This window comes from Rhipicephalus microplus, chromosome 7 (genome assembly GCF_043290135.1).
Source record: "Rhipicephalus microplus isolate Deutch F79 chromosome 7, USDA_Rmic, whole genome shotgun sequence".
Lineage (NCBI taxonomy): Eukaryota > Metazoa > Arthropoda > Arachnida > Ixodida > Ixodidae > Rhipicephalus > Rhipicephalus microplus.
The window spans coordinates 32,279,431-32,293,471 of NC_134706.1; the positions used below are offsets into that span (position 1 = coordinate 32,279,431).

The following is a 14,041-nucleotide window of genomic DNA, read 5'->3' on the forward strand; positions in this document are numbered from 1 at the left end:
TCTTCATGCATCGCATAAGATTGGTTCCCAAGGTACGAGAGGTCTCGCTTCTTCTTCTTCTTCTTTTTTGCGTGAAAAAAAAAAAATTGCGACAGACGTGTGCAACTCAGAAGATCATCTTCTGACAAATCGGGAATCCTTCTTGGCAGGATATGTTGAGGGAGTAGTTTTTAAGTGAAGTTTCGTTTCTATAATTGTCTTTTGACTTTTCAATTGACTTTTCATCATGCCACCCTCATCAACGTACAGCGAGAAAAAGTCTTCTTTCTTTGCAGCTGTCACTCAAACTGGGTTCCTGCTTAGCAAACGCCTCCAATAAAATATCACCGGAACTGCGTCGTACAATGCACGAATCTTTTGTTGCTGTTTTTTCTTGACGCTACTTCGTAAAGCTCATGTCGCGGTGGCATACTATCTATAGTGCAAGTTACGATATTTCATTTTGTGACGCAAATCAGGCCTCGCCTAATGTCAAAACTGCGGCGATAATTGAGACTGCGACGTTGTTACATTGGAGTGGTGGTGAGTGGTAGTGGTTAGAAGATGAAAAAAGGCACCTAATTTCTGCAACCCGGTCGGGAGCATGGTGCAGTGCCTTTTTTTTATTATTATTTTTTTGGAGTGAGCGCATAATATATTGGCAAATGCGAGGCATGACGTTGAGAGAGAGTGTGACTTCGGCACGGGCACGTTTTAATTTGAGACGCTTAAAGAACGCCAAAGGTAAGTGTTACCTGGTACGTAACTCGAACAGTGGAGGCTATTGTTCGCTTTGTCAAAAGTTCAAGAATTTCCGTAACAGCCACCTTTTTTTTTTTTATACACGAAAAAAAGAGGGCATATTTTCGCACTAACGGTGAAAAGCCCCATTGAACAGCTGAGATGAGTTATTTTCCTTGTTGCTGTTGATTTTTTTAGTTATTCATCTTTTCGCCTCTTTTTCTTTCTACTTCTCAGCTTTTCTATATTTCTCGCTGTTTATATACAGCTAGGCCGCAGCACGACTTAAAAAAAAAATAAAGGATGGTGGTACACGAGCTTACTTATCATAGTACATTTCGTTCCCAGTATACCCAAGTAGCCGCTACTAATTTTCTCGTTAATAACTGTCAAATAATTCTGATTATATTTGTAATTCAAAAAGTACCCTCCTATTTATCAAAATGTCAACGAGGCAGATGTGCACCCGTTGAAACGTGTCTCTGCAATTTCCAACAACGCATTGATTGCGTGCTCATTTGTTTTTTCTGCGAATAAAGAAGGCCAACGAAATATGAAAAATAATGCGTCACTGCACTCGCACCCAAAGTCAAGCAGCGTCTTCAGATAATCTGATTGTAAGCCACCGCTTTGCCTCTTTTCTGTTGCCAGCTAGAGACAGATTTTTGCGCATTTGTCGCAGTACTGCAGGGATTCATTCCGCTTGATTGGGCGTCACTATCACCCCTCATATCTCACGGTCAACTGTCCCCATTGATAACCCGGCCGAATCACTGTTCAATCAATCAATCAATCAATCAATCAATCAATCAATCAATCAATCAACGTTTCTTAATTAGCGTCAGAAATGTACATTGTGAGTAATTATGCAGGAGGAGGTCACAAGGTAGTAAACCGCAGGCGGGACCTCCTATGTTAATACAAAGAAAAAGCTAAAATGCGAATAACGAAAGAGCAAGCCACAAGAACATTTCGACCTTTTTCTTTTTACAAACAAAGCAAGATATTAGAGCGATGGGAGCCTGACCGTGTAAGATAAATGCGGCGCGCTTCTTTGGACGGGAAGTGGTAGATAGCGCCATTCATATATATTTTTTTCTTTCTGCATTTCCTTCATTGCTACTGGCTATCTCAAAGTCAACTTGTTTCGTGGTGCTTCTTTCTGATGCGTGCAGCGCTTTATAGCCACGTGTTATGAACCCGCTATACTAGTGCGCTGTCGAAAGTAGCCCAGACACACGGCGCTTCAACACGCGCACATTTGCCTCGTTGACGTTTTGATGATTGGGCGAGTACTTTTTGAGTTACAACTGCGAATGTGACTAATTATTTGATTGTCATTAATGAAAAATTAATAGCGGCTACTACGGTACAATGGGAACAATATGCACGATAGCTTCGCCTCGTGTAACGTCGTTCTTCCTTTCTTTTTACAATCACACTGCGTGTTAACTATATATATATATATATATATATATATATATATATATATATATATATATATATATATATATATATATATATATATATATATATATATATATATATATATATATATATATATATATATATATATATATATATATATATATATATATATATATATATATATATATATATACGTGACGACCTTCGAATAACGCGTTCGATGCTTTCGAAGGTCGCTCGAAGGTTCGGTTCCTGCTCACGGCAAGTTTTCATTTCACCCACTTTTCTTTCTTCACATTTACATTACAATTGGTCTAATAACTTCCCCTATATATCCCTTGGCGTTATTGTCTGTTGTATCTCATTAATATTGCGTCAAAACACGAAAAAACGAGCCCTTAAGTATACACTTTTTCCCTGTATATATATATATATATATATATATATATATATATATATATATATATATATATATATATATATATCTCTGTGTGTGTGTGTGTGTGTGTGTGTGTGTGTGTGTGTGTGTGTGTGTGTGTGTGTGTGTGTGTGTGTGTGTGTGTGTGTGTGTGTGTGTGTGTGTGTGTGTGTGTCACGCTATGATGCCTGGGAGACGTGGCCTGGCTCATACCCCATGTTTATTCCTTTCTGCACTTCTTCCTTCTCTGCCTCTACCAACTATCGCTTCATACGTCACACGATTCCCCCTCCCCCCGACACTGGTTACAAACTATAACAAATTAAAGAAGTGAATGAACAAAACAATGCCCAAATTCACAGTTTCACGTCCAGACGGAGTTCCACAATCTCACTAAATCTTCAAGGCCGATTGAGCAGTCCGATGAATTTTATGACAACTCTGGTGGGCGAGGTTGACTGTTGCGTTCTGGCCAACTGAAGCACGCCTTGAACATAGAAATTACTGATGACACAGCGATTCTCGTCATGAATGAACAAGGGTCGAAGTACTTGTAGCATTTGAGAGTCGGATGTCGTAGGCACGAAGTTCTCCGTCGTAGACGCTGCTTTCTGTGTCGTGGCTGAGACAGAACGAGTGCTTGCAGCCTGCATGTGCGAGAACCGAAGCTGATGGTATGATGCCTTTGTTCCTTCATTGTACACGTGGTAGCTGCACGTCTCTTTCGTAGCTTTCTGTGGTCTTCTCTCAGTTTGTTGAATCGTAGAAACGGCGTTGAGAACTGGTGCAGAAAACTTTGTCGACGTTGCTTTCTGCGAAGATGGTTTGGGGAGTGACTATGTCTTTGCTTCTTTAATTGGTGTTGTCTCCGATTAAGCCACAAGTATACTCGTGATGAGGTTTCGCTTGTTCGCTGTTTTTGTTCGAGTAAGCGTTGTAGTGCCTGGGGTTCTTGGAGTTGCATTTGTTCAAATTTCTCGTTTTGTTGTGAAAGTTGGTGAGATGGGTATCTTTCAGGAACATGAGTCTCATTTTCTTTGCACGATGTTGTGATCACTAGATAGTCGGCAGTCGATACTCTACTGCTGGGCTCGTTTTGCGATGAAAGCAGCGTGACAGACTGATGAGAAAGCTCCCAAAAAGGTTGTGCGTCATCATTGATTGTAAATGCTTCTGTCAGTTGACAATGTTCTGGCATTGGCGGATTCGAAACTTCTGCAGTGCTTCGACTCGCATGTGTGTTATCACTTGACGATGAGGGCACAACAGACATGGCTTCAGGTGGTTCTGATGGCGTATGTTTTTCTTTTTGCAGCGTAGTTAGGCTGACAATGTCTGTCGGACGACCCTGGTCCGGAAAGTCAGGGTGGGGGCTGGCATGCATTGTGAGGATTCACCAGCTCGTCACGCGTAAATTCCGTCGCACGCTCGAAACCGTCTGGGCCTTGTGTGTGACACGAAGCATCAAGGGATTTGGGTGGTTCAGTAAAATGTGAATTGTTGTGGTGCAGTGAACACGTTGAAAATGCCGATTTTATTGTTCTTGGGAAAGCCGGCTTTAGGTTTAGTCTTTTGCCGAAATGGTCTAGATTTCCTTCGGTATACGGAGGCTTTACCTTGTCTGTTGCGACGTGCAAGTTAGCAGTCCGTGACCGAATGCGTGACATTTTTTCGGAAGAGCCATATGATGGTGCAATGGTGGTATATTTTCTCTGATGTCTCGTTTGGAAAATAGGCTTACTGTGGGACGACTTCGCGTAACTGTGATGGGTGAGTTGAAAAGCCTTCCGCTGATGAGGCACAGACAGATCTTCATCGTATTTGAACCAAACGATCATTTCTTGTTTGATCTTTTTCCATGACTCGTCGTTTTGAAATATGTGGGTGAGGTAGAATTTGAAGGCCTCACCGGAGACGTAGTCGGTAAAGTTGGTGATCCTCTCCCGTTCCGACCATGATGCAGCGGTAGCGTGGAGCTCGAACAGGTCGAACCAGTCCTGTACAGGTCCATCGTCCGCTGCTCCGGTGTACTTGGGGATGGGAAGGTCTGTCGATGGTTCTGTCATGATGCCGGTAACTGCATGCGCCTGAGGTCACCTTTTCTATCGTCGATATTCATTTGGGGCGTACTGACGGTGGCTTCGTGATTGATGTGAGGTTGATGAGCGGTGGCCAGGTCTTCATCCTGTCGACTCGTCTGACGCTATGATGACTAGGAGACGTGGCCTGGCTCATACCCCATGTTTGTTCCTTTCTGCACTTCTTCCTTCTCTGCCTCTACCAACTATCGCTTCATACGTCACACACACACACACACACACACACACACACACACACACACACACACACACACACACACACACACACACACACACACACACATATATATATATATATATATATATATATATATATATATATATATATATATATATATATATATATATATATATATATATATATATATATATATATATATATATATGCACGGGACATGAACGAAGCAACTGAGAACGTCAATTTAATGATTATCGCAATAACTTCAGATCATGACCAGGATTTGGGGACACCCGCACGTAGCACCATGTCGGCCAAAGCGTCAGCTTGCCGTAACTGAATGGCAAGTGATCGAAAAAAATTATATCTGATGAAAAAAAGCTAGTTGTAAAAAATGACTCCCGATTCTATGCAGCAGAGAATTATGTCAACAGTCTGGCAGAGTTACAGTGTGGCACCACAAGCCGCTTGGCTTCCCAGTGTGTTTAATATGTTCCATATTAAGAGAGAGATGAAGATGCAAGGAAAGGCAGGGAGGCTAACTAGACACGCATCCAGTTTGCTACCCTGCACTGGGGAAGGAATGAAGGGGAGGAAAGAGTTTGCAGAGAGATGAGAAGGTACACACAATCACGAGTACACTCGGGGGAGCACACACATTCTACAGGCGGTCGTTCAGGTATGTTGTTTTTAAATAAAGTAGGAGTGCTTTAGTCGCTTTCTGCGCAACTGAGGCAGATGCCCAAGGTCCCAGAATCTTTTGCACACAGAATGGTCTAGAGTGAAGTTGATTCAAAACCATCCGGAGCTGGCATCGCTGCGTGTTGTAGCAAGCGCAGCTGCACATGACGTGTTCAATGGTGTCTTCAGCTCCACAGGAGTCGCATGTAGAGGTGTCTGCCATACCAATGCGAAAGGAGTACACCTTTGTGAATGCAACACCCAACCAAAGGCTGCATAACAGTGTCGCATTGGAGCGGAAAGTTGTGATGGTAGCTGTATCCTGAGCGAAAGATCCAGTTCATGTAAGTGACACCTTTGGAGGCTGGTAGACGACCAGAACGTGCGTGTAAGATCTCGAGCCCGCAAGTAAATTAAGTTGTCTTGCTGCATCAGTCCTTGATAGAGGAATCGGGACCACACTGGTTCCTTCATGGGCTGAGCGGGCTGCATCATCGGCTAATTGATTTCCGGTAATACCGATATGTCCAGGCAGCCATTGATATATAATATCATGCCCTCGTGCTAGATCTTCATGATGGCAATGTCTTATTTCATGTACCGATTGTTCATGATTCTTCCTACGCATGGCAAACTGCCAACTCTGAAGTGCTGCCTTCGAATCACAGAATATGACCTATTTTCCTGGACGCTCTTGAACGAAATATTGTAAAGCGGCTCTTATAGCAGCAAGCTCTATATTTAATATTGAACGATGGAATCCCCAGTGTTTCGATGGGCGGTGTTTGATTTCCCTGTGAAGCCACACACTTTGTAGTGTGATACTGAAATTTTTCCAAAAATGTACTAGGGGGTCTCTACTACGTAAAACACACAGTGGTTTTGTACAATCAGCTTTTTTTTCGAGAGATATGATTTTTTTCACCGATTTCCCATTCAGTTATGGCAGGCTGGCATTCCCGCCGCCGAGAGATGGCGCCATGTTGAGACGAGAGTTGCTATTTGGGCTTGTTGGTGATGCATGTCAAACAGCGCTCTGTCCTGTCACTCTAGTCCTTCCTGTTTCCATATTTCGCCTCGCGCTACAAAAAAAATTCCTTTCATAGCCATGCTTAGATGTCCCCGATTCCTGGGAATGAAGCAGTTCGGTTTCATGAATGAAATTCTGGAGCAGGTAGTCGACACAGAGAACCACGCGTCCTTAGCACCATGTCAGGGGGGTGGACCGGGCTGGTAGCAAAGGCCACGTCAGTGGCGGGCCTTGTGAGGCCCCGGACAAGTCCTCCAGTATAGGTGATCGAGCGTCGCCTCTGTGGTTGGGGCAACACAGAAGGAGCATATCTTCGGGGGAGGCCCTGCACCGGACGGCCATGCAGGCCGACTGGCGGTATTCAAGGCAGCGCCCACACGGATGCTCCTGGCAGAGCCTCCTCTTCCAAGCCGCCGGAAAGGTCCGATCCGCGCGAAGGAATCGGTGCACTTGTGGTGCGCTGGAGATTTTCCTCGTGCAGGAACAAGCTGTCTTCTGGGGACAAAGGAAGTGTAGGCAGCGGGGGTCCAACTTCCGCAGGATGTCAAGCGGCATCTGCGTCCTGTTGGGCTGGTGCAGACCGATGGGCCCACCATACTCTTGAAGCGACGCTAAATTGAAACGATGAGTTAGTTTAGACTGACAAAGTTAAGTATGAAAACTCTACTGGCCTTAATTTCACAACCTTAGTTTTATCAATATATGGGAAAATCAACATTGAAAGTTTCGCTTTCAAGTTTACCGTCGAAATTTCTGTAGGTGGCGTTAAGGACTTCAAATTGTTTTTTTTCTTTTTCGTATTTGTGCCATTGGTCATTAAGGGTAACTAACTGGATTCCCAGAGAAGGCAAGTGGGTCAGGGGGAGACAGAAGGTTAGGTGGGCAGATGAGATTAAGAAGTTTGCGGGTATAAAATGGCAGCAGCAAGCACAGGAACGAGTTGACTGGCGGAACTTGGGAGAGGCCTTTGTCCTGCAGTGGACGTAGTCAGGCTGATGATGATGATGATTTGTGCCGCATGCATGCATGGCCTGAGCTCGATTCCATGAAACTTGGTATGTTCAGCCTCTGGCTCCGATGTAAAAGAGGTTGCATGGGCTTAGCATTTCTTGCACACATGGTCGTGAGATACGCGAAAGGGGGTTTTCCCCCTAGTGCCGTGTCGAACGTGGCTATAACATCGTCATCACCATTCATACAACATCGTCATCATCATTTATTAACCCTCAAAGGCCCCTTTTGGGGTATCACGTAAGATGAGGGGGGGGGCGGAAGGAGAGCATACAAAAGAGAAAAAGAATGGTAAAAGAGTCATAATTTAAGCAACATTGTGGTATGAAATGCAACTTGTGTGTTTTTGCTCTTCATCTTCATGCGGTCCTCGATCGTTCATCCCTAACTGTCTGTATATTTTTAGATTTTTCGAAAACCTTTGACAAAGTGTCTCGTAACCTGCTTTTGAATAAATTACAGTTGCTAAATTTCGATTGTATAGACTTCTTACATGACTTGAATGTTTTTTTAACGAATCATTCTCAGTTCGTCTCTGCTAACAGTACTGACTCTCCTCCGAGTCCTGTTTCTGCAGGTGTGCCACAAAGATCGGTACTCGGCCCGTTCCTCTTTTTAATCTACATTAATGATTTACCATCTTTTGTCTCGTCCCGTATTAACTTGTTCGCAGATGACTGTGTATTATTTCGCGAAATAACCAGCCCTCATGCCTCTACTATATTACAATCATATTTGGACGCAGTATCCCAATAGAGCGAAAATTGGTGCATAGGATCAAACACTAAAAAATGCAAGGCCATGCTCGTAACTCGGTCTACTAACATGGCAGTTTCATATATTCTTGACAACTCTCCTCTGGAAGCAGTATCATCTTACAGATATCTCTGTGTAACTATATCAACGAAACTAACGTGGTATGAACAAATTGAATCCATAATCCACAGTGCTAACATAAAACTCGGTTACCTTAGAAAAAATTTTTCCCCTGCTCCTCCAGCTATCAAACGTCTATTGTAAAAAAAAAACACTAATTCGCTCAAAGCTTGAATACGCCGCCTCAGTTTGGGACCCATTCCATGATAACTTTATTTACTCACTTGAAATAATTCAAAACAAATCAACACGATTCATTATGTCTAACTATGCACGAACCGCAAGTGTTACTAACATAAAAGCGAACCGTGAACTACGATCATTTTCATCCCGCCCTAAAATGTTCCGTTTGTGTCTCTTTTATCGCATATTTCATCATCGTTCATTACGCAATGACTTCATCTCACCTCCTCAGTATGTATCGTCACGCATTGATCACTGACATAATGTTGCTGTTCCTCTTTGCAGGACATCCACTTTCCGTAATTCACTTTTTCCCTAGGACTTGCGAGGACTAGAACCACCTTCCCGCTCTCACCGCCGACATTAATAACCGTCATTTTTTGGACAGTTTTAACTAATAGTAATTAATTAGTTTGGGCTGATGTATATTCTGTTGTTGTTCATATGTTTTGGTATATTACTGTTTGTATCGCTTATTTTCTTGTTCATTATTTTTCTATAATATTGTTTTTAACCACTCCTCTCGGCAATGCTTTGGCCCTGAGGGTACAATAAATGAAATGAAATACAATAAAAGTAACATTTGTAAAGAGAAGAGGTGAAATTAGAAGACAATCAAAATACACAAGAAAAAGACACACGGGAAAAAGGGAAACTCGTAATACGTTACGCATCAGCACCTAATAAATTTGTTAGTACGTTTCGAAATTTCATACGGTCACGTTAAATTACCACAAAGTCAGGTAAACTATTCGATTCTGCAGTGGCTAATGACAACAAGAAGTTGTTCAAGGAATTGGTAGAGCCGTGATTTTTTTTTTCTCGGGATGCTGTGCTGTGAACGTGTACATGCACCAATTTGTGTGTGTTAAGGTTGGCCGCAGGGAATATGCTACACCTCTAAGTCTTAATATGGCCCCGGAATCGCGCAAGAACTACACTGTGGCTCTTGTCAAGTGTAATTCTTAAACGGTTCGCTCAGGAAGGTGATCGTCATTTTATTCACGCTTGTATTTAACTACTTCATGCATATGACTACATTTTTAGGGACAAACAATTTTATTTCAAAAATGTCGATATATTTTGCAGAAAATGATTTCCTCACAACAAAAACGCAAAATGACACTTTTAGTTCAAAAGATATGAGGTGTTCACCTGAGGTAAACATGCATATAGTAAAGGTCCACTGCTCACTTTTAGTGCAAGTACAGCTGTTCGTCTCTATATTCGTTAGCGTTAGAAACTCATACAACATGATCTCCTGTACTATCAACATATTAGGAACAGAGCATACTTGTATATCTATAAAAATATCTCGGGTTCACCGTCTAACGCGCCTCGAGGATGATGGCAACCGAAAAAAATGAAACTTTACCTGTCACATTGAAGCCCAAACAAAGTAGCGTCACTACTGTCAGATTGCCGAAAGCTTTAAAATACGCGCCATTCAAAATCCAACACGCAGGACTCACGTGCTTCAAGACAAAAAAAAAAAAACGAAGGAAAGTTGGCTATATCAGGGTTGACCACCCCGCTGGAAAGAGCTGAAAAGGTGGTTATACCTGGGCTGACCACCACTCTCGAAAGAGTTGAGCGTAACGGCCCTCATAGGCTCTCGGCTTGTCCGCGTCTTACGTTGTCGCGATCTGTCATGTAGTCGCGGTCCTTCACGAACGCGCACTGTACCACAAGGATCGGGTAAATCCTACGACTCGCCACCGGTTTACTAAAAACGGAGAACGCAAAAGTTGGCCCAACAAATAGCCGACGACACCAGTGCAACATCCTTCTCTGCATGCCGTAGCCTGAAGAAGAAGAAGGAGTGATGTTAGGGTAACCTGAATTCCGAAGCAGTTTTGCGACGACGCAATAGTGGAGCGAAAAACAGCTTTCCCTACATGTCCGGTTTCAAGCTTGTACCTATAGTAGTCGTTGTACCTATACTAGTGCCAATACTTATAGTAGTGCCTGTGCCTATAGTAGTGCATGTACCTATAGTTGTGCCTGTACCTATAGTAGTGCCTGTACATATAGTAGCCTGTACTTATAGTGGTACTTGTACCTATAGTAGCCTGTACCTATAGTAGTGCCTGTAAATAGAGCAGCCTGTACCTATAGTAGTGCCTGTACCTATAGTAGTGCCTCATCAAAGAAATCTCTCTCAAAACACTGCACGCTTCACCCAGCCTAAGGCGGAGCTGAAACATCTTACCACAGATGTTTCGCTTTTCCAAAATTATTTTTTTACAATAGCATCAAGGCAAAACGCGACTATAATTTTTTTTTCTTCAGAATGTCTTGCCGAGTGAGCGTGCGTGAACCACTGAGTCTGTATTGTCGTTAGCCGCCGAATATACCTCTACACCCCATACCAGGAGCCGGACCGCATACGAAATACAGTGGCTCGATCGCGCATTGTGTAATCCTATCGCTGTCCGCCCGGAAAGGAGACCGCCTGGAGAATGCGAACCAGAGGACGTAGCATCCGAGCGACGCGTTAGATCACACGCTTTCGTTTTGCGTGTACTTGTACTGCTCGCGGTGCAGGTGACAGTCGGCTGAGACTAGACCACGGGACGTTGCATCCGAGCTGCGCGTTACGCCGGAGTTATTGTGCCGCGAGTTGATTGTTCGCCAGTGAAGGTGACCCAAAGCGAAGCGTGAACCAGGACGCCGACCAGTGCGAACGTGACCGCACCGAGGATTCATCGAAACGACGTCGCGCGTGGAAGTTGAGACTGGCGCCTGCAGAGAAGCGTATAAAAAAGCCGACCCGACCGTACACTTCCACAGTATCATGCTCGGCTCCGGAGGACACCTCTACTCTGGCCAGCTCCCGCGACGCAGCGCAGCGGGCGGGGCGTTCGGACATGCAAACTTTTCCGTAGTCGTCGTGGAGCCCACCCTACTCGTCAGTTCCGAGGATCGCTTCAGCGCCGGCCTTTACCCACCGTGCGGCACCCGGTCACGTATGTCTTTCGTTTGAACTTGGTGGGTTGCGAACTACAGTTATCGGTGGCAAGCTTTCGCTGTTTGGCCATGCATCCGATATGGCATCGTTGTCTCTACCATGGGCGTATACGCACGAGGGGTGCAGGGGGGTGGGCTGGGAGTGCAGTCAGCCCCGTACATGGACATAATTGGCAGGTGGGATCATGATGCGAAGGAACCTTCCCCTCACCCCCTTCCTCCCCGAAGGTTAGCCCTGTGCGTGCATAGGACGCGCGTAAAAGGGCAACGTTATAGTCACGAAGCAGTGCCCGATACTGATACTGTACGCTATTCCTGAGGTATAGTATTATATAACTTCACGCAGTGCCGACCCATTTTATTCGCTGCTCTTTTTTTTTTTTTGCCGTCGTAGAAGTGGTTCAAGGTAGGCTGTATACGTTACACTTCCGCCGATCGTATACAGTAAATTATAGGAGAATAACAAAAAGAAAAGCAAGGTGCTTGAAGTGCACGAGGGAAAAAGCGTCCCTGCTCTTTGATTGGGCCATGGCAACGATTTGCCACTTTTCTGCAAATGTTGACGATTTGTTCTTCTTATTCAAGTCGATATAGTCAAAGCCCATGACCTAGTTTTTAGAGGGAAAAAAAAGCTATTCGCTCAATTATACCATTCTCCAAGTAAACTTTCAGTGCTGTAGTATCATTGTTTCCTTTCTTTTTGAATGAAAAACAGCACAGCTCGTTTCTGTAGAACGTAGTGCCAATTTGTTTTAAATGGACCTGCTGCTTATGTCTGTGAATCCGGGCATTGTGTTGTCTTGCAGTGGCAGATCATCTCATGCGAATACTGTGGCTGCATCACCCACGTAAATGCTTTAGATGAAACAAGTGCTTTGGAAACATTGTGTACTTATGGTGAAAAAAAAGTACTTGTCGCTAACTTTTGCATGCACCGAGGTGCTTGATGGCTTTGGCACTTATTGTTTTGCTTTCACTCTGTTCTACCTCGGAAGACCTGCAGCTCCGATTCTCATAACCGGTGACTACAGAGGGGGGGGGGGGGGGAGTGACTATAGATCGCGCGATCCCCATGAACTGAGAGGGCCACCCACGCGGAAGGCGACCAAGCAGAGATAGTTGTTTGATGTTAGCGACTCACACGAGAGCGCGGCTTGGCTGAGCATCCTTGAGGGGGGAGGGGGGAAATGAAATAAGATGGAGAAAAGGAGAAATTACCTTCTCTGTGTGTCCGTATACCCACAACCACTGGCGTAGGTCCAGAAAAAAAAAGGAGGAACGCACATTTCGCTATACGGTGGCCATTTTGTTTTCATAAATTTAGGTTTTATTTGAAATCATACCTTGATATTAAATTTATAAATGAACATTTATGGGTTCTCAGCTCGCGTGATTGCATTTTTCCGTCGAGTATTTTGAGACACCGATCGAGCGACGTTTTTTTTCTGATGTAGGTAAAGTATAAGCTGATGTCTGACGTCCGTTCTGTCTACGTGTCCTCTTTTGTGTGTGTGTGTGTTCACTTTTTTTAGATACTGATCAAAATGAGTACCATTAGTTAAGTTCCATGCTGTTTTACAATGTTTACACATAATATCTGTGCGTAATTTACTGATGTGGTTCTTGCCCCAACGGGGTGGTCCAGTGGCTAAGGTACTCGGCTGCCGACCCGCAGGTCGCGGGATCGAATCCCGGCTGCGGCGGCTCCATTTCCGATGGAGGCGGAAATGTTGTAGGCCCATGTGCTCGGATTTGGCTGCACGTTAGAAAACACCAGGTGGTCGAAATTTCCGGAGCCCTCCACTGCGGCGTCTCTCATAATCGTGTGGTGGTTTCGGGACGTTAAGCCCCACATATATATCAATCAAATCAATCATGTTTGTACGATGTTTACACATATTATCTGTGCGTAATTGACTGATGTGGTTCGATAGCTTACGAACCCTATTGAAACGATCCGTATGTGATGTCCAATAGTTCCGTATGTATCCGTAAGAATCTTGCGGAAATATATGGAAAATATATAGGAAACGTATGTATTCTTACGGAAACATACGGAATTATTGGACATCGCATACGGATCGTTTCAATAGGGAAGGCCCAAATTAAGTGCGAGGCAGACAGCCTGACGTGAAGTGTTTCGTTCACCGTGGGGAAACAATGGTGTTCGATTATGATGCTCGTTTGCCAACCCGAAAGTTGGCGGTTCGATCGCGGCCGTGGTGGTCGCATTTCGGGGAAAGCGAAGTGCAAGTGGCCCTTGTAGCGTGCGATGTCAGAACGCGCCAAACAACATCAGATGGTCGAAAGTTCTGGAGCCCTCCACTACAAACTTCTCTCATAACCATGTGATCCAGATATCATCATCATCATCATTATAGTCATCATCATCATCGTTGCTGTCGTCGTTGTTGTTGTTGTCGTTGTTGTTGTTGTAGTCGTTGTTG

At 44.2% G+C, this 14,041-nt stretch overlaps 1 protein-coding gene across 3 annotated transcripts in view; it reads left to right on the plus strand.

The window, feature by feature from the left end:
• LOC119179727 (beta-1,3-galactosyltransferase 4) overlaps positions 1 to 14,041 on the plus strand; it is a 33,908-nt gene that overhangs the window by 16,512 nt on the left and 3,355 nt on the right. The window contains exon 1 of one of the 3 annotated variants that reach the window (XM_075868948.1): positions 508 to 723. The exons of 1 other annotated variant lie outside the window; for it this stretch is intronic. In XM_075868948.1, coding sequence (XP_075725063.1) covers positions 645 to 723 — 79 coding nt within the window. In that variant the 5' untranslated portion in view covers positions 508 to 644. Of the gene's footprint in view, positions 1 to 507; positions 724 to 11,253; positions 11,594 to 14,041 lie in introns of those variants that run through there. One more of the 3 variants, XM_075868947.1, reaches the window with a different exon arrangement.